The sequence below is a fragment of the Stegostoma tigrinum genome, chromosome 9 (assembly GCF_030684315.1).
Source record: "Stegostoma tigrinum isolate sSteTig4 chromosome 9, sSteTig4.hap1, whole genome shotgun sequence".
NCBI classification, from domain to species: Eukaryota; Metazoa; Chordata; class Chondrichthyes; order Orectolobiformes; family Stegostomatidae; genus Stegostoma; species Stegostoma tigrinum.
Genome location: NC_081362.1, coordinates 94,047,907 through 94,067,708, shown reverse-complemented (window position 1 = coordinate 94,067,708; position 19,802 = coordinate 94,047,907). Strand labels below are relative to the sequence as shown.

Genomic DNA, 19,802 nt, shown 5'->3' with positions numbered 1-19,802 from the left:
CCAAGCTGACTAAGAAGGCATATGGCTTGCTTGGTTTTGTTAGCCGTGGCATAGAGTACAAGAGTTGGAAAACCATGTTGCAGCTATATAAAATCCTTTTTCGGCTGCATTTGGAGTGTTGTGTGCAGTTTTCATCACTACACTACCTGAAGAATGTTGCCTGGTCTTGAGGGCATCAGCTATGAGGAAAGGTTAAAATGACGAGGATTGTTTTCGCTGGAAATACGGCAGCTGAGAGGAGACCTGATAAAGGTCTGCAAAATTACGTGAGGCACAGATAGCATGGATAGTAAGAGGCTTCTTCCCAGGGTTGAAGTTTCAATTAGAAGGGGACACAGGTTCAAGGTGAGAGAAGAAAAGTTTATAGAACATAGAACATTACAGCACAGTACAGGCCCTTCGGCCCTCGATATTGTGCTGACCTGTCATACCGATCTCAAGCCCATCTAACCTACACTATTCCGTGTACGTCCATATGCTTATCCAATGACGACTTAAATGTACCTAAAGTTGGCAAATCTACTACCGTTGCAGGCAAAGTGTTCCACTCCCTTACTACTCTCTGAGTAAAGAAACTACCTTTGACATCTGTCCTATATCTTTCACCCCTCAATTTAACGCTATGCCCCCTCGTGCTCGCCGTCACCATCCTAGGAAAAAGGCTCTCCCTATCCACCCTATCTAACCCTCTGATTATTTTATATGTTTCAATTAAGTCACCTCTCAACCTTCTTCTCTCTAATGAAAACAGCCTCAAGTCCCTCAGCCTTTCCTCGTAAGACCTTCCCTCCATACCAGGCAACATCCTAGTAAATCTCCTCTGCACCCTTTCCAAAGCTTCCACATCCTTCTTGTAATGCAGTGACCAGAACTGTGCACAATACTCCAAGTGCGGCCACACCAGAGTTTTGTGCAGCTTCACCATAACCTCTTGGTTCCAGAACTCGATCCCTCTATTAATAAAAGCTAAAACACTGTATGCCTTCTTAACAGCCCTGTCAACCTGGGTGGCAACTTTCAAGGATCTGTGTACATGGACACCAAGATCTCTCTGCTCATCTTCACTACTAAGAATCTTACCATTAGCCCTGTGCTTTGCCTTCCGGTTACTCCTACCAAAGTGCATCACCTCACACTTGTCTGCATTAAACTCCATTTGCCACCTCTCAGCCCAGCTCTGCAGCTTATCTATGTGGGGGGATGCGTGAGGGAAGTTTTTCACTCAGATAGTGGTAGCAGCTTGGAATGCACTATTAGAAGAAATGGTGGAAGCAGACACATTGACAACACATAAGAGGCATCTGGATGGTTACATGATTAGGGATGAGGCAGAAATTTAGTTTTTAGTTGTTTGGGGCATGATGATTGGCACAGGCTCGGAGGGCTGAAGGGCCTGTTCCTGTGCTATACTTCTCATTTGATCTCTATTTTTTCTTTGTCTTTATTATCAAGAATGACAGCAGTGCCATGGGATAAAGATTTATGACTGAATATTATTACCTTCAATCTCCCCTCGAACTCCCATTCTCACCATTTTCCTTTCAAGTCACGAACAACTCTAACCTTGATGTGTATCTGTGCTCCTTTCTATCTCTTGGTATGATATCCTAGAACCCACTTCCTCCTATCACTGTACAATGTCTACCACATGCACTGCAGTGGTTCAAGAGGAAAGCAACTCACCATCACTTTCTTGAGGGGCAAATAGAGATGGGAACTGACAAAGCCTGTGATGCCATTTATAAAACAGTACGTATTATCACTATGACCTGTCATCTTCCATACAGTTTCTGTGGCCCCCTAAAACTCACTGATTGCATGTGGACAGTGAGAATCAGAGATCAAGTGGACAGAGTAAGAAACCAAACAATCTCTACAGCTGTGGAAGTAGGCCATTTAGCTCATTGTGTCCACACCAACCCTCTGAAGAGCATCCAACCCAGACCCAATCCCTATCCTATCCTTGTGACCCTGCATTGCCCATGACTGACGCACCTAACTGGAACATCCCTAGATACTATGAACAATTTAGCCTGTCCAATCCACCCTAACCTGTGCATCTTTGGATTGTAGGAGGAAGCTGGAGCACCTGGAGGAAGCCAACACAGACACTGGGAGAATGTGCAAATTTTGCACAGTCACCTGAAGCTAGAATCGAACCTGGGTCCCTGGTGCTGTGTGTCACTATGCTGCTCTAAACTTGGACTCTTGTTGCCCCTGAAGCCAGACATTGAAAAAATTCAAATTCTTGCAGAGCGTTATTTTAGATGTCATTAAGTTGAACTGATCTTTGCTTTGATGCTTCATTGAACTTTGTACTCGTCTATTTCATTTAATAAACTATCTGCTGCTGCCCCTGACGGTGGATCAGCTAGAGTGCTAGATGGCAATGATATACTTAACGCAATAAGGAAATTGTTGAGAGAAAACATATTTTGTCAAAGATTTTTGTCTTGCACTCATCTGAACATTTGCTAGAACACCAAAAGGGAAATTGTAGTGATTGAAATGAGGTCAGCCAAGTGGACATCACAGAACATGAGTTATCAGAGATAACACAGTGTGGAGCTGGAGGAACACAGCAGGCCAGGCAACATCAGAGGAGCAAGAAAGTTGGCATTTCAGGTTGGGACCCTTCTCTGATTGGGGCTGTTAACCTGGTCCAATCAGGGAGTCCTGGCTGACAGATATAAACAGGAGTATCAGGGGTTCCATTCACTGCTGGAGCAGGCTCTGAGCTAGCTGAGTTAGTGTCATGTACAATGCAAGTGTGAACGAAGGATGACTTAGTGAAGGGCTATCAACCTTCGTTGAGCTATTACAGAAATAATATTTTATACTGTTTGTGAAGACACAGCAGACTGGTTGGTAAATGGATTCTGATGTGTGGAGTTACCACAGTGAATACACCAATTAGATAGCTGGCATGATTGCTGACAGTTAACTGTCAAGCTTTGCTTAAATTTAAACCAGGCAACTTGACACTGACTGGTGGAGGCTTGCCCGGGGGAATGAAGCACAAATGACCTGGCATTTAGGCATAATGAATGTTCGTGTTTTGTGCAGATTCCTGCACATGCATCACACTGTAAGCATGATAGACTAACAATCTTAAATTGGTGAATGGTGTAATTATTTTTTAAAGTGCACACGGAAATATTTAGCAAATACTGTCCGATCGCTGAAGCAGACCTAATGTTGGAATGCGTTTTGCGTTTGGCAAAAACAGTCCAATTGCGTATGACCAGTGCCTTCCCCATTACAAACAGTTGAAGGCATATGTCTCTGTTTGCCAAACAAGCACTCACTTGTCAGTATAAGGTGTCATCGAATGTCCTGATGTGAGTACTAGAAAAAGTACTTAGACGATTTTTTTCTCTCAGCAATGCTCATGTTCTGTGCAGCCTACAGACTGTTGGAATAAAGAAAGTCAGTCTCAAATACACCAAGTCATATGGATAATAGAGAATCAAAAGCAAAAAGTACTGGAGAAATGCAGCAGGTCTGGAAGAATCTGTGGACAGAGAAACAAAGTTAACATTTTGAGTAAGCTCTGATGAAGGGTCACTGGGCTCAAAACATTAATCAATTTTCTCTCTGCATTGCTGCCAGGCCTGATCAGCTCCTCCAGAACCCTCTGTTTCTGTTTATTTCTGATCTCCAGCATCCATATATGTTTCCTTTATCTTAGACAGGAAAGAATAGGTTCTGGGGGTTAATGAACAGGTTAAAACTGACATCAGACTCCACTGGTGGGAAAAAATATTGGATGAGCCAGAAATATTGCTGTGATGATATGAGGGGTTTTAGTAGAAGACACATTGTAAATTTAAGTTACTTAATATGGTTGTTCTACCTCTTTGGTCATTAATCACTCTGTAAACACAGATGTGAAAGGATAATTTTACATTTTCTGTTCATTTCACTGCATCACCAACAAACAGATGGAAGTGTTGAAGTTCACATCCATGCAGAAATGAGTATTGAGATCAGTGTTATTCACTATTAAAGATTACTATTAGAAATGCAATGGGCTGCATCTAGATTTTGAAAGACGCACACCGCTCATATATTGGACAACACATTCCAAAAACAATTTAGATAGTGCGTTGAGGTTTTTTGCATTTTCCAGAAAAAGCAAATGGGGGTGTTGTTTAATCCTCATCCAAAAAGTTACACCTCCCAACGGTGTAGCACTCTGCAAGAGGTTTTATGCTAAAGTTTCTAAATAGGATTTGAACCAACAGCTCCCTGAGGCAGGAGTGATGAGAGACAGATGATAAAATCCACCTGCCTCATCACCTTTTTTTCCCCCAAATTGGCGGTGGGCTGGACTTTTTATTTTAGTTCTTCAGCCAGCTTTCTCTGAGCCAGGACATTTGAAAAGTTGATGGTGCTGAATTTTGTGAGTAACAAATTTGCATTTAGTCATGCTCTTGTTAAATCTGGCAAGCTTGGTTGGCAGGTTTGGACTGTGGCAGTGGGTAATTATTTTATTTTCCTCCAGCCATGCGCACACAACAGATGGCAGGAAATTCCTGACACAGTCAAGGTTTTGTTGATAAATTCATTATCAACATGAATTGACTCAACTGATGCAGGAAGAGATTTATGCTGTCAGCATCCGCAATTTCATCTTCAGAGGCTGAGAGATATTGTTTTCAACAGCATTAGTTCATTTTATGAGGCCTCAAAGCCTGAAAACTACTCACCAGGTTCAAGTCAGGAATGTGATCACAGAATGGCCTTCTCTTGGGTAACCATTCAGCCCATCAATCACATACCATCTCTCTGGTAGGGACCTTGTTTGCTCGTCACTCTCCCTTGACTTTACCCCTCCAAACAGGCAAATATTTTTCTTCTCTATTCAAATGTCTTTTGAGTAATGAATGTTGGAAGGCTCACTGTTCAGCTGGTTGCACTATGTCTAATCTACTCATTCGTAATGTAGACCATGAATATTATTAAACAGAAACAGAAGTTAAAACTTTTTCTTTTCTATTCACCAGTAGGATGCACACATTGCTGATTGGGCCAGCATTTATTGCCCACCCATAGTTGCCCTGCTAATGAATTGCCTTCTTGAATCACTACAGTCCATGTGCTTCAGACAGATCCATATTTCTGTTAAGGAGGGGATGCCATGATTTTGATCCAATGATACTGAAGGAATGAAGATATATTTCCAAGTCAGGATGGTGAGTGACTTGGGTGGGGATCTTGCAAGTGGTGTCATCCCCATGTATCTATTGTCCTTCCTTTCAAGATGGCAGAGGTCATCAGGTTGGAAGGTGCTGCCTAAGGAATATTGGTGAATTTCTGCAGTGTTTCTTTTAGGTAGTAAATATTGCTGCTACTCAGCATTGGTGGTGGAGGGAGTGGATGTTTGTCAATGTGGTGCCAATCAAGTGGTCTGCTTTGTGCCGGATGGTGTCAAGCTTCTTGAGCATTTTTCGAGTTGCACTCGTTCAGGATAATGGTAGCCCCAGGATAATGGGTTTCAGTAATGGTGTTGTCATTCAATGACAAGGGGTGGTTTTCAACTGGCACTCATGAGAACTGAGATGATAGGTATCAAATTTGGAAAGAGGACACCAATTTATACAGCTTGAGGAGAAGGTGCTCATGATTGGACCATGATTGGCTTGTGGATGTAGTTGGAACTTTTAACTGCCAGTCTTAGATAACTAATTAAACTCAGGTCAGGCAGGTAGTCAATATACAGAATGTTGTTGTGGGGAATGTAACAGGGGACCTTTAGAATACCATAAGACTAGATGTGATTCTCATAATCCCAACTTTGCAAGGGACTAAACTAGGAAGGTAATTTAAGATTATCAATTTGTTTGCAGATTGACACATTTGCTATGCCCAGGGCCCTGTTCAATGTAAGTGATAGGAATTTGTTCATACATCTCGGTTTTTCAACAGAGAAAAGGGTCTGCCAAACCCTATTGCATCCCCCATGGCAACATCCCAGCCAATCAGAGTCTACCTGCTTCCTCTAAATTTCTTTCAGCTAACTGTAATTGACAGTTAACAGATCTTGAAGAAAATATTGAGGGACAGAATTTATCTGCACTTGGAGTGGCATGGGCTAATCAGGGATGTAAATATAGATTTGTTAAGGGAAGATCACTTACTTTTATCTACAGCTCCCCCTACCCCTACATCCAGTCCTGAAGTAGGGTCATACCCAAGACATTGATTTCTCCTTTCCTCCAAATGTTGCCTGGCTTGTGTGTTCTTCCAGACTCCTGTTTGTCTATAATGGAAGACAGATTTGGCCTAAGAGGGAGCTTTTTCAGGATGATAACCTGTATCTAGTTGTGTGCCTCAGGGATCAGTGCTGGGACCGCATTTATTTACAATATATGGTAATAACTAAGTTGAGGAACGTGAACGTATGATTACCAAGTTTATGGATGCTTACCTAATTTTGTGTCAATGAGAATAAAACAAAGAGTCTGCAGTGGGATAAAGATAAGTGAATGGGTGAAAAAAAAATTGTCAGATCGATTAATGGGGCGAAGCTGGGAAAGTGGAGTTGAGCATTATCAGATCAGCCATGATCTCACTGAGAGGTGGAGCAGACTCGATGGACCACGTAGTCTATTTGTGCTTCTACATTGTATGTTCTTATAGAAGTAACAGGTCAATTTTGTGAAATTGTATTTAAGCCTGAGAAGGGATTTGACATTACAAGTGAAGATGGTTGTAATTAGATTAGGTTAGATTCCCTACAGTGTGGAAACAGGCTCTTCGGCCCAACAAGTCCACACTGCCCCTTACAGCATCCCACCCAGACCCATCCCCCTATAACCCACACACCCCTGAACACTATGGGCAATTTAGCATGGCCAATCCACCTAGCCTGCACATCTTTGGACTGTGGGAGGAAACCGGAGCACCCGGAGAAAATCCACACAGACACAGGGAGAATGTGCAAACTCCGCACAGACAATTACCCAAGGCTGGAATCGAACCCAGGTCCCTGGCGCTGTGAGGCTGCAGTGCTAACCACTGAGCCACCGTGCTGCCCAAATAATGTTAATGTTAATGTTAATGCTAATAATGTTACTGTAATACAGAGGGCAAAGCTGAAGCCCCGCTGACATGGGTTTATATCTTACAATAGTGTATTGTAGAAGTTAAATTCAATAATCTAGAATTTAGAAAAAAATGTATTTGATTCACTAATGCTGGTTAATCTGCTTCCCTTACCTCGCCTGGCCTCCATGTGATTCCAGACCCAGCCTCAACTTTAGCAAACAATTCAGTTTAAGGACAATTAACAATAGACACAAATGGTACCATTGCCAACAATGCCGCTTCCCAAGAAAAAAAATGACAAAAGCCTCAATTGGCAAGGATGAGAATCAAACATCATTTCATGTCCATAGATCTTGACTGGGTGCTTTGATTCATTCAAGGGGAGGCAACAAGTGAAATAGTTCCCAACACATCCTAACTATGTGTTGATTTCTACTTTTCCTTGAAGCTGCACATGAGCTTCATCTATTTGTCCACTTGAATGGGATTAAGACGTTTGTAATGGTGTTAGTTTGTTACAGAGACATTGAGAATTAAGACGCTCAAAAATAGTTTGAGAAATAATCTTTCAGAAATGTGGTAAGGTTTTGATCGTGAGCTGATTGTTAGAATGCGGGTAACTGGTTCATAAGTTACTTTTGAGATAGCTTTAGGAAATATTAATTTACAAAGAGGGTTTTCTTCCATTAAGTATTAATCCCATAGACAAAACTTTGATGAAATCAGTGCATTTGCACACAGGCATATTTACTTACAGCCAAAAAAACCGAAGAATTTCAGATGTAACTGTGGAAACAAAAGCAGAAATTGTTGGAAAGGCTCAGCAGGTCTTTGGAGAGAAAGCAGAATTAATGTTTCAGGTCCAGTAACCCTTTTTCAGAAAGAACCCAAAACATTAACGCTGTTTTCTCTCCAAAGATACCATCAGACCTGTTGAGTTTTTCCAGCAATTTCTGCTTAAGTTTCTGATGTCCAGCATCCACAGTTTGTTTGGATTTTTCTTTTGGAATTAAGAGTCTAATGACGACCATAAAACCACTGTTAGTAAAAACTCAACTGGTTCACTTATGCCCCTTTAGGGATGGAAACTGCCATCCTTACCATGTGTGGCCACTGCAATGTGGTAGACCCTTAGCTGCCCTCTGGGTGATTGGGGATGGATAGTAAATCGAGCCTAGCCAGTGATGCCTATGTGCTGTAAATGAATTAAAAAGAATTCTCGCTGTTTTCAGATTGTAAACTTTTTCATTTCCAAGATCAAAGGAAGACATATTTTTATGTGTTGTTTCATATGTGAATAGTGACATCAGTTTTAGCCCAAGCTGGTGAAGAAGCATTCCTAAGGATGTCTGCTGTCTCAAGCATCCTCACGAGGCTCAGATGGAAGTCTGGCTTAAAGAAATGTGCAAACATCCAAGTGTCCTATACGCTTGTGCAAACACCCTGTTCCCCATCTGCAACAGGGTGTAAGGATATAGCAGTGTCCAGTTCAGTAACCTCAGGGCCCAGCACAAGAGTGGAAGAAAATCATCTTTGATCCCGAGGGACTGCCTTAGAAGAAGGCTCAATGCAAGAACTGAAAGAAATGTCTGTGTATTCACTGACAACATTTACTGAGCTTCACTGTTGAATGTATTTAATGTGACGCAGTTGCCTCATGCTGGAAAAAAAGCCCTGAATAAGAAGAAAACAAGATGATAATAAGATAAACTTGGGTCACACGGAATTCAGGGTGAACTTGCCAATTGGATACAAAATTGGCTTAACAGTAGGAGACAGAGATGAGGGTGGAGGTTTGTTTTTTTTGGACTGGAGGCCTGTGACCAATTGTATTCCACAGGGATCGGTTCTGGGTTCACTTTTCCTTGTCATGTATATAAATGATTTAGATGAGAATACAGAAAGCGTGATTAGTAAATCTGTGGATGACACCAAGTTTGGTGGTACAGTGGACAGTGAAAAAGGTGTCTAAGAGTACAACGGGATCTTGACCAACTGTGGGCCAAAGGATGGCAGATGGAGTTCAGTTCAGATACATATTTTGGTAAAATAAGCTAAGGTAAGATTTATAAAATTAAAAGTATGGCCCTGGGTGGTGTTGTAGATCAGAGAGACCAAGGGGTTCAGGTACATAATTTTTGGAAGTTTGTATCGAGTAGTTAAGAAGCTGCTTAGTATGCTTGCCTTCATTGCCTTTGAGTACAGGAGTTGGGACATTATGTTGAGGTTGTGCAGGACATTAGTGAAGCCTCTTCTGAAGTACTGTGTCTATTTCTCGTCTCCCTGTTATAGAAAGACTATTATTAAGCTGGAGAGTGTTCAGAAGAGGTTTACCTGGATGTTGCTGGGTGTAGAACATTTGAGTTGGAAGGAGAGGCTGCATCGACTGGGGCTTCTTTCACTAGAGCATAGGAGGTTGAGAGGTGGCCTTATGGAGGTCATAGATGACGGGTGTAGATAAAGTGAATGGCGGATGTCTTTTCCCTATTGTGTGGAATTTCAAGGCTGGGGGTATATTTTTAAGGTGAGAGGAGAACGATTTAAAAAAGACATGAGGGACAATCTTTTTGCGCAGGGAGTGGTTTGTGTGTACAATGAACTTTCAAGAGGATATGGTGGGCGCAGGTGATAATCACAATGTTTAAAAAAACATTTAGATAAGTACATGAATAAGAAATGATTTTATGCATATGGACCAAGTGCAGACAGGTGAGACTACTTTAGTTTGGGGTTAGAGTCGGCATGGACTGGTTGGACTGAAAGGTCTGTTTCCATCCTGTATGGCTCTACGTTCAGCAGTTACATTCCTGGAAAATTCATGAATGTGAGTTATTATTTGCCATCATAATTTGAAAGCATTTATTACCTATTCCCAATTGCCTTTGAGACGGTGTGGTGAGACATCAGCTTGAACAGCTGCAATCCAACAGTGAAGGTGCTCCCACTGAGCAGTTAAGGAAGGAATTCCAAAACTTTAATCCAGGTTAATTTAGAACATAGAACAGTAGAGCACAGGAACTGCTCCATCTACGTGCCATGTCTGTGCCAACCATGATGCTATTTCTAAACGAATCCTATCTGCCTGCACATAGTCCGGAACCCTCTATACTCTGTCTGTTTGTGTGTCAGTCTAAATGCCTCTTAAACTTTGCTAGCCTATCTGCTTCTATCGCCTCCCCTGGCAGTGCTTTCTAGGCACCCATACCCTCTGAGTAAAAAAAAACTTGCCTCACTCATCTCCTTTAGATTTTCCCCCCTCACCTTAAATCTATCACCTGAGTGTTTGAAATTTCAAGCATGGGATGAAGACTCTGACGATTCACTATTCAGGCACAAGGCCCTGATCAATGTAGGCAAGCATGCTGCATGCCTTCTTTATCATCTTATCCACTTACTTTCAGGGAGTTATGGCTTGTACCTCAAGATCCCTCTGTATATCAATGGTCCTAAAGATCCTATTATTTACTGTATGTTTTCCACCTCTATTTGACCTCTCAAAATGTATCACCTTGCACTTGTACAATTAAACTCCACCTGCGATTTTTTTGCCCAACTTTCCAGCTGATCTATATCTTGCTATATTCTTGGACAGCCGTCCACACTATCCCAAACTCCACCAATTTTTATGCCATTTGCAGACTTACTTATCAGGCCACCTACATTTTCATCCAAACCATTTATAAATACTACAAACAACAGAGGTCGCAGCACTGACCCTTGTGGAACATCACTGGTCACAGATCTCCAAAGAGAAAGCAGCCCTCTTCAGCTATCCTGTCTTTGATAACCAAGGCAGTGTTGTATCCAACTAACCAACTCACCATGGGTCCCATGTGACTTAAATTTCTGGAACAGCTGCAGTGAGGGACCTTGTCAAATACCTCACCCTCATCAATGACCTTTGTCATTTCTTCAACATACTCAATCAAACTTATGAGACAAGATCTCCTCGCACAAAGCTATTGCTGATTATCTCTACTGAGTCCATGCTTTTCTAGACATGAGTAAATCTCATCCCTAAGAATCTTCTCCAATAATTTGCCTACTATTAATACAAGGCTCACCAGCCTATAATTTCCTGGATTATCCCAATTGTCCTTTTTAAACAAAGGAACAACAATGGCTATTCTCCAGTCTTCTGGGATCTCGCCTGTTGGTAAAGATACTAAGATCTCTGTCAAGGTCCCAGCAATGTTCAGCAGGGACTAATCAAATGAAAGTGGAGAGTGCAACAGGCAGAGAAATGAGAAAAAGAAGGGTAAGCTGATATGGTGGGGTATGGTGTGGAGAAAAAAATAAAGACCGGGAGAAGATTGAAGACCTAAAATCTTCACCAATGAGTTGACCAGTCAACTTCACCACACCACAGCAAGTAACTGAGGTTTGAGACCCAATATCTGTCTGGTCTTGGGCCTACCCATTCAGGCTTGAAGATTGTTTCTTGGGCTAGTTTTCAGGTCTTGCATGTAGGCATTATACAAACAAACACTGTATTTCTGATACGTTTCTTCGAACCTTGTGACTGGTATTGTTATATGAGATGTCAGCTATCAATCAGATGATAGACGACCTCACAAAAATCTGGTCACATGACATTGAGTACGTCAGATTTCTTGCTCCAATCATGCGGAGATTGCTCCCTGTTCTGGGCATGCATAATTCAATGAATGTTTATGAAGTCTGCTTTATGTCCTTAAGTTCACTTACAATGAGTTAAGAGTTTTTATTTAAGAAAGAGTTTAATCCAGGTTAGAAACTTTCAAGTACAGTGAATTGCTATCATTATAGAGAAACGTGGCAGCCATTTTGTAGGCATCAAGTCTCACAGCTATACATGAATCACAAAGTCATCTGGTTTCTGACACATTGAATGAGGAAGGTACACTTGATGAGAACACCACAGGGAAATTTCCTGCTGCTTTTCAAATGCTGGGATAATTCACATCCACGTGAACACAGAGCTCCTCGCTTGGCTTACTATTTCAGATGTCACGTTGGCAGCATTAAAATACCCCAGTACAGTGTGGACCTCAATTATAAGCATCAGACTTATCAGCAGCAAGTAATTCTATAGCCTTTAGACTGAAAGTAATGGCTGCTTTCAACTCAGCCAAATAATTGGTGCGGAAACCTGCAGTGAATAGACCTATGTAGCCAGGACTAGTAACCCTGGTCCCTGAGCCAACTTCTAACACACAACCCTACAACCCCTCTTGTACTATAACACTTGTGACAGTAAAGAATAGAACAATCATTTCTCTCTGGCGCTGAACAAATTGCTGTATACACCCTGTTTCCTGTTGATATAATGCTGCCTCGTCGTCTCGCCACCAAACCTTGATCCCTATGCATAGTTTCCTGCCATGTTGCTACATTTCACTGCACATATGATTTTGTTGCAATCATATTTTAGAGTGGGTTCATTCCATATTGTGAACTCTGAGATGTATCTGGGATGATGGAGGTGGGGTAGGGATAGCCAATTTTCCTCCCATCAGGGCTCTGACAATCAGCTTCAGAACTGACCTTGATTGCGAAAGGAAAACAAAGATTTTCATTCCTATAACAGCAGGATATCCGGGACAGCACATGTTTTCAATATTTGTACAAGGTTTTCATTGACTGCCAAGTTTCCTGCACCGCAAAACTGTGTGGAATGGCAAAATCCCACAAGTAACAATGTCACAGTTGTGACCAGATTATTAGTCTTAATGATACTTATCAGTTGCAGGATCAATATTGGGCCAAGTCTTTCACCAAATAAAGAGCTATACCAGAGATAATGGGAACTGCAGATGCTGGAGAATCCAAGATAACAAAGTGTGGAGCTGGATGAACACAGCAGGCCAAGCAGCATCTCAGGAGCACAAAAGCTGACGTTTCGGGCTGAGACCCTTCATCAGAGAGGGGGATGGGGAGAGGGAACTGGAATAAATAGGGAGAGAGGGGGAGGCGTACCGAAGATGGAGAGAAAACAAGATAGGTAGAGACGAGAGTATAGGTGAGGAGGTAGGGAGGGGATAGGTCAGTCCAGGGAAGATGGGCAGGTCAAGGAGGTGGGATGAGGTGGTAGGTAGGAAATGGAGGTGCGGCTTGAGGTGGGAGGAAGGGATGGGTGAGAGGAAGAACAGGTTAGGGATGCAGAGACAGGCTGGGCTGGTTTTGGGATGCAGTGGGGGAAGGGGAGATTTTGAAGCTTGTGAAGTCCACATTGATACCATTGGGCTGCAGGGTTCCCAAGCGGAATATGAGTTGCTGTTCCTGCAACCTTCGGGTGGCATCATTGTGGCACTGCAGGAGGCCCATGATGGGCATGTCGTCTGAGGAATGGGAGGGGGAGTTGAAATGGTTCGCGACTGGGAGGTGCAGTTGTTTGTTGCGAACCGAGCGGAGGTGTTCTGCAAAGCGGTCCCCAAGACTCCACTTGGTTTCCCCAATGTAGAGGAAGCCACAACGTGTACAGTGGATACAATATACCACATTGGCAGATGTGCAGGTGAACTATACCATCTGTTTTACTGGTACAGCAGGGTTAGTAAGGGGATGGCCTGCAAATCTCTTCCAAATCAATCCACAATATCTTTACATTCAACTTGCTCTATTGCCTCATTTGGAAAGACATTACCTTGAAATATGCAGCATTCCCACTGACCATCCCATATTGCAGCAGTACCTAGGTATTAACTTTCCAATAGTGCAGCACTCCCTCAGCGCTAACTCACTGACATTGCAGCACTCTTACGATATTGACCCTCTGACAGTGTGGCACTCCCACAGCGTCTGGCCCTTCCACAGTGCGGTGCTCCCTCAGTACCAACCCTCCAGACTTTTCTGCACTTTTCAGTGCTGACGGAGAATAATTACTTCAGTATTGATGCTTTGACAGTGCAGAACTCCCTCAAAACTGACTTTCAAACACTGCTCTATTCCTTCAATACCAAATCAATGACAGTGCAACAGTCCGACAGTCTGCAGTTGCTCAGTACTGAGCAATGACAATGCAGCGCTCCATCAGAACTGTCCCTTCGACATTGCAGTGCTCGTTCCGGGCTGTTGACAGTGTACCACTGAGAAAAAAGGAATATATGATTTGTTCACCAATTAGCCTTTCAAACATGCTTTGCCATTCTTGATCATAGCGAATCATGTACCTGAACACCATTTCCCCTCCTATCCTTATATCTTATGATGTAATTAGTATTTCAAAATCTTCCAATTTCTGTCTTGAACATTCTCAACAGTGGTGAGTCCAAAGTTTCCTGGATACAACATCTGGAAGATTCTACTCTGTCTGGGTGAAGAAATTCCTTCTTATCTCAGTCTGAAATGGCTTGACTCTTATTCTGAGATTGCGTCCCCTGATTATGGACACCCCACTTAAATAAATGCAGATAAGCCACATGGACCAGATAAACAACACCTCACAGTTCTGATGGAGATAGCTAGCTGAGGAGATTGTAGAGGCATCTTTCAGGAATTACTTGACTCCGGGAGGTCCCAGAGGACTGGAAAATGGCAAATACAACACTCCTGCTTCAGAAGGAAGGGAGACAGAAGACGGGAAACTGCAGGCTGGTTAGCCTGGCTTCAGTTGTTAGTAAAATTTTAGAGCTCATTACAAAGGATGACAGTGCATAGTAGTTGGAAGTGCATTGAAAAATAGGGCTGAGTCAGCACGGTTTCATCAAGGGGAGGTCACGCCTGACAATCTTAGGCTTCTTTAAGGAGGTAACGAGCAAGTTAAACAAAGGAGAGCTTTTCGGATTTCTAAAAGGCCTTTGACATGGTGCTGCACAGGAGGCTGTTAAATAAGATAAGAGCCCAATGTGTTCGGGGCAAGGCACTGGCATGGATAGAAGATTGGCTGATTGGCAGAAGGTAGAGAGCAGGGATATAGGGGTCTTTTTATGGAAGGCATTCAGTGACTAGTGGATTTCTGCAGGGGTCCATATTTGGACCACTAGTATTCACATTATACATTAACAATATGGACGAAGGAACTGTGGACATTGTTGCTACATTTCCAGATGACACAAAGATTGGTGGAAGGAGAGATAATGTAGTGGAAGTGATGAGGCTGCAGAAGATTTTGGACAGCTAGGAGAGAGAGCAAAGAAATGGCAAATGGAATACAATGTGGGCAAATGTGAAATAGCAGCATAGACTATTTCGTAAATGGGAACGGCATCAGAAAACTGGAACACAAAGGATTTGCGAATCCTAGATCAGGCTTCTCTTAAGGTTAACATGCAAGTCCAGATGATGGTTCAGAAGGCAAATACAATGTTGCCATTCATTTCAAGAAGGCTAGAATACAAGAGCAGAGATGTACTGCTGAGGCTGCGAAAGGCTCTGGTCAGATCATTTTTGAATATTGTGACCAGTTTTGGGCCCTGTATCGAATGAATGATTTGCTGGTATTGGAGGTGATACAGAGTAGATTTATAAGAATTATTGGGGAGATAAAGGGCTTGTTATCTGAGGAGTGGTTCAGGATTCTGAGTCTGTACTCTGGAGTTTAGAAGGATGCAGGGAGACTTTATTGAAACTTGCAACCTCCTAAGAGGCATGGATTGACCAGACGTGAAGACATTGTTTCCACCAATAGGAGAGACTAGGTCCTGAGGCACAGTGTTAGAGTGAAGGGAAGGCTCTTTAGAGCTGACCTGGGGAGGAATTTCTTCAGCCAGAGGTGGTGACTCTGTAGAACATATTGCCAAAGAAGGCTATGGAGACTGAGTATATATGAGACAGAAGTAGATAGGTTTTTGATTGGTAAGCAGGTCCAGAGTTAGTGGGGTAAAGCAAAAGAATGGATTTGAGAAATGTATTAGCCATGATTGAATGGCAGAACAGATTTAATGGGCCGAATGCCTGAATGGCCTAATTCTGCTCCTATGCCTTTTGGTATTATGGACTTATGGTCTGACTTATCTACACTAATTCCACTTTCCATGGCCCCATGGCCTTGACTGTTATGGCATTTAAAAAATTCATCCATGTGCTTTTTAATGGTTAGGTTTCCTGCCTCTACTACCCCTTCACCTCCTCCTGTCCCCAGGCAGTGCATTCCAGACCCTCAACACCATCTCTAGGTGAAAAAAACTTCACTCAAATTTACCTTCAAACCTTCTATTCTTGAATTTATATTGCCCCCTTGTTATTAACCCTTCGGCTAAGGGGAACAGCTGCTTCCTACCCACTCTGTCTGTGTCTCTCATAACCTTATACACCTCTATCAGGCTCCTTAGCTTCTTTGTACAAAAGAAATAATCCAACTTCTCTTTAGAGCTAAGATTCTCCAACCCAGTCAACATCCTGGTGAATAAAACAGACAGTTCCAGATGTTAGAGATTGGAATCAAACAAAAAGAAATTTGCTGGAGAAAACCAACAGGTCTGTGTTAGAGAAACATTGTTAGAGAAAAATTGTTTCAAGTGCAGTGGTCCTTCTTCAGAGACATTAACTCTACTTTCTCACCACACATGTTGCCAGACCTGTTTAGTTTCCCCAACATCCAGGTGAATACTGACTTTATCTAATCAGATAATTGTTTTTCAGATGACAAGGTATGGAGCTGGATGAACACAGCAGGCCAAGCAGCATCTTAGGAACAGGAAAGTTGATGTTTCGGGACTAGACCCTTCTTCAGAAATGGAGAAGGGGAAGGGGGTTCTGAAATAAATAGGCAGAGAGGGGGAGGCAGTTGAGGTCTTGAGCCCTAAGTTATCAAGGGCAACCTCCAGCTTTAGTATTATTTCACCAGTAGTCACTGCACAAAGCAATAAGATGAACTCGAATGATTTGGTTGTGGTTTGGCAATTGGTCCCTACCCTTCATGTTCTTGTGCCAAATGGATGTGCCCTCAGGACTTGGTTGTCCCACTTGCTCAGTGGTATGCACTCGACACTGCCCTCCCAACTGCAGCAAACTCTAACCGTCCCACTGAGACCTGTCTGTCTCACTCTAATGAAACCTCTTCCACTTAGACCAAGGTGTATAACTCCAGCGACGAAGCTGCATTGAGTCAAAACAGCACAGAAGAGGCCCTTCAGCCCATTGAGTCCATGCTGACCCATCTACATGAATCCCATTTGCTAACACTTCATCCATAGCCTTGAATGTTATGACATTTCAAGTGCTCATTTAAGTTTTTTTTAAGTTTGTGATATTTCTCACCTCAATAGTCCTCCCTGTCTGTGTGTCCATCACCCTCTGGGTGAACAAAACCTTTCCTCAAATTCCTCTCAGTGTCCTGTCCTTAAATGTATGAAGTAATGGCCCCTTGTTTTGACCCTTCAACTCAGGGGAACAGCTGCTTCCTATCCAAGGGTACATAATGGCTCTGCTGGAAAACTGAAGGTCTGCTAGCTATCTGATTGACCAGCAACTTTCCTAGAGGTGGGACTTCCTCTAGGGTGGGCAGAAGTCCCAATCTGAGCCTAATCATAATGTTAAATCAGCTCAGGGGTTTGTGGCTTTGCAGTGACGTTCTCAAGACCCAACTTGGGCAGGACCTTTGTTTCAAATGAAAAGAATGAAGCTGTAGAATGGGCTTTTCAGCAAAATTGAAAAGAACAGTCAAACATTTGCTATCTGAATCTAAAAGTGGAGTTTAAATGAAAGTGGGATTTAGCAGCCTGTTGTGTTCTGGTTCCAAATCCAGTTTAGATGCAAAAGCTATAGGATAAAGTTTTCCCTTTCCAGGAATGTTTTCTTGCTGCATGACATAAGAAGTGCACGATAAGTTTTTTAAAATCATTTATTGCTCAGAAGAGCAAGAATTTCAATTCAGAGAGAGTAACAGAAATGGGAAGGAAAGCCAAAGTCATGAGTGATAGATTCCAAGGCATAGAGACTGAGGGAAAAGAACATGGATATGCAAAAAAATTTTAAAACACAGATTACCTGAGAGAGGAAAAACAAATTTCTGACCTGGGAGACACTTGTGCATGAAACACAGAAAGCTAGCACATATGTGCAGCAGGTAATCAGGAAGGCTCATGGAACATTTGCCCTTATTTCAAAGGGGTTGAAGTAAAAGAGTAGGGAAGCCTGACTTCAACTGTACAAGCTGCTGGTGAGACCACATCTGGTGTACTGTAAGCAGTTTTGGTCCCCCTTGTTTAATGAAGTATTATTTCATTGGAGGCAGTTCAGAAAATGCTCAATGGGATGACTCCCAGTTTGGAGGATTGTCTTATGAGCAAAAGTGATCTCATTGAAACATTTAAGATTCTTAAGTGACTTGACAGGATGAGTACTGTGTGGAAGTTTCCCCTCAGGGGAGAGTCTAGGAGAAAAGAGCATAGTCTCAGAATATAAGGGGGTTAAACTGAGATAAGGAAGATTTTCTTCTCTCAGACTATTGTGAAGCTATTGGCACTGAGAGTTGTGGAGGCAAGGTACTGTGTTTATTAAAAGCTGAGATAGATAAATTCTTGATCAATATGGAAATCAAGGAATCAAGGGAAAGAACAGAAAAGCGGACATGAAGAATGTTGGATTAGCCATGATCCCACTGAATGTCAGAGCAGAGTCGAGGGGCTGCACTTTCTGCTCCAATTTCTTACGGTCTTCTGTCTAACTGCTCGATGGTCAGAGTCCACTCAAAGTGTTTAATCGTCTCTTCAACTTTTCATAATGCAACATAAGTGAGAAACAGGCACAAAGAAAAACAATGGCCGGAGAAGAACAAAGAGAAAAAAAAACATAGAATGTGCGAGATAAAGAGTGTGGGAGACAGTGGAATGAATGGAAAGGAGCAGTGTGACCAATAGCTGAAAAGTGTGAAATTGAATTGAATTAGAACAGAGCAAGCATAGAGTATTGAACTGAGAGAAAGGGAAAGAGAGAGAGTGAGAGAGAGAGAGAGAGAGAGAGAGAGACAGTAACCAAGAGAGTACTATGGAGTACAATTTAAAAGGAAGAGACAAAGTTGTAGACTAAAAGAGAACATATGTGAGAAATTGAGGGAGAACAGGGAAATTAAGGGAATAAAGAAATCCAGATGCACATATGAAAGTCATCAACCAAATGAAGGAGGAGAAACTCTCACACAGTGTGAGGTGGGGAAAAGAGTTAGGAAGGAAAAATCGAGAGTGAACTGCAGAGCTTCTCAAGCCTGCTGATATTCTTAAATTGACACTTTGCAACAGGGCAATGCTCAGTTTCAATACCATTAGATAATTAATGTGCAACTTACCAAAGAAACTGTCAGGTAACAAGTCAGTCATTGAATAATTTGCAGTCCTATTGACATCCATGATCGGTTCAGCAGAGCCAGTGAAGTCCAGACACTCCGAGCTCTTAGCTCTCCAGGCAAAATGAAAGAAGTCACCCCTCAGTGATGAGAAAGAAGTTTTACTTTTCTGCTCAAAAACAAAATTGGACTGTTTGCTGGAATGGAAACTTTGCTGCAGTGGGTCTTCCTGCTTTTGTACTGAAATTAGTAACTGCCCACCTTATCAGTGTTAAACACTGTGTTGAGAGAATGTGGCCATTTCCTTGGTATCATTTCCTCTAATAGAAATTGTTGAACTTATAGGCACAAGGGAAGGGGCTGGAATGTGGAAGATATAGCAGTCAAATATCTTTCTCGGCACATATTGAAAATAGTAAACGTTAGGGCACTTGTTTGCTCTGGGTGGGTACCATAAATGTCCATGATTATTCTGCTTTTGAATGAATCTATTAATACCAAATAACTGCTTGAGTGAGGTACTGGAAAATGACCTCTACCTATATCA

At 42.3% G+C, this 19,802-nt stretch overlaps 1 protein-coding gene across 1 annotated transcript in view; it reads right to left on the bottom strand.

The window, feature by feature from the left end:
* Window positions 1-19,477, bottom strand: part of myct1a (myc target 1a) — a 32,780-nt gene extending 13,303 nt beyond the window's left edge. Inside the window, exon 1 of the mRNA XM_059648757.1 lies at window positions 19,259-19,477. Coding sequence (XP_059504740.1) covers window positions 19,259-19,319 — 61 coding nt within the window. The 5' untranslated portion in view covers window positions 19,320-19,477. The remainder of the gene's footprint in view (window positions 1-19,258) is intronic.
* Window positions 19,478-19,802: the final 325 nt, after the last annotated feature.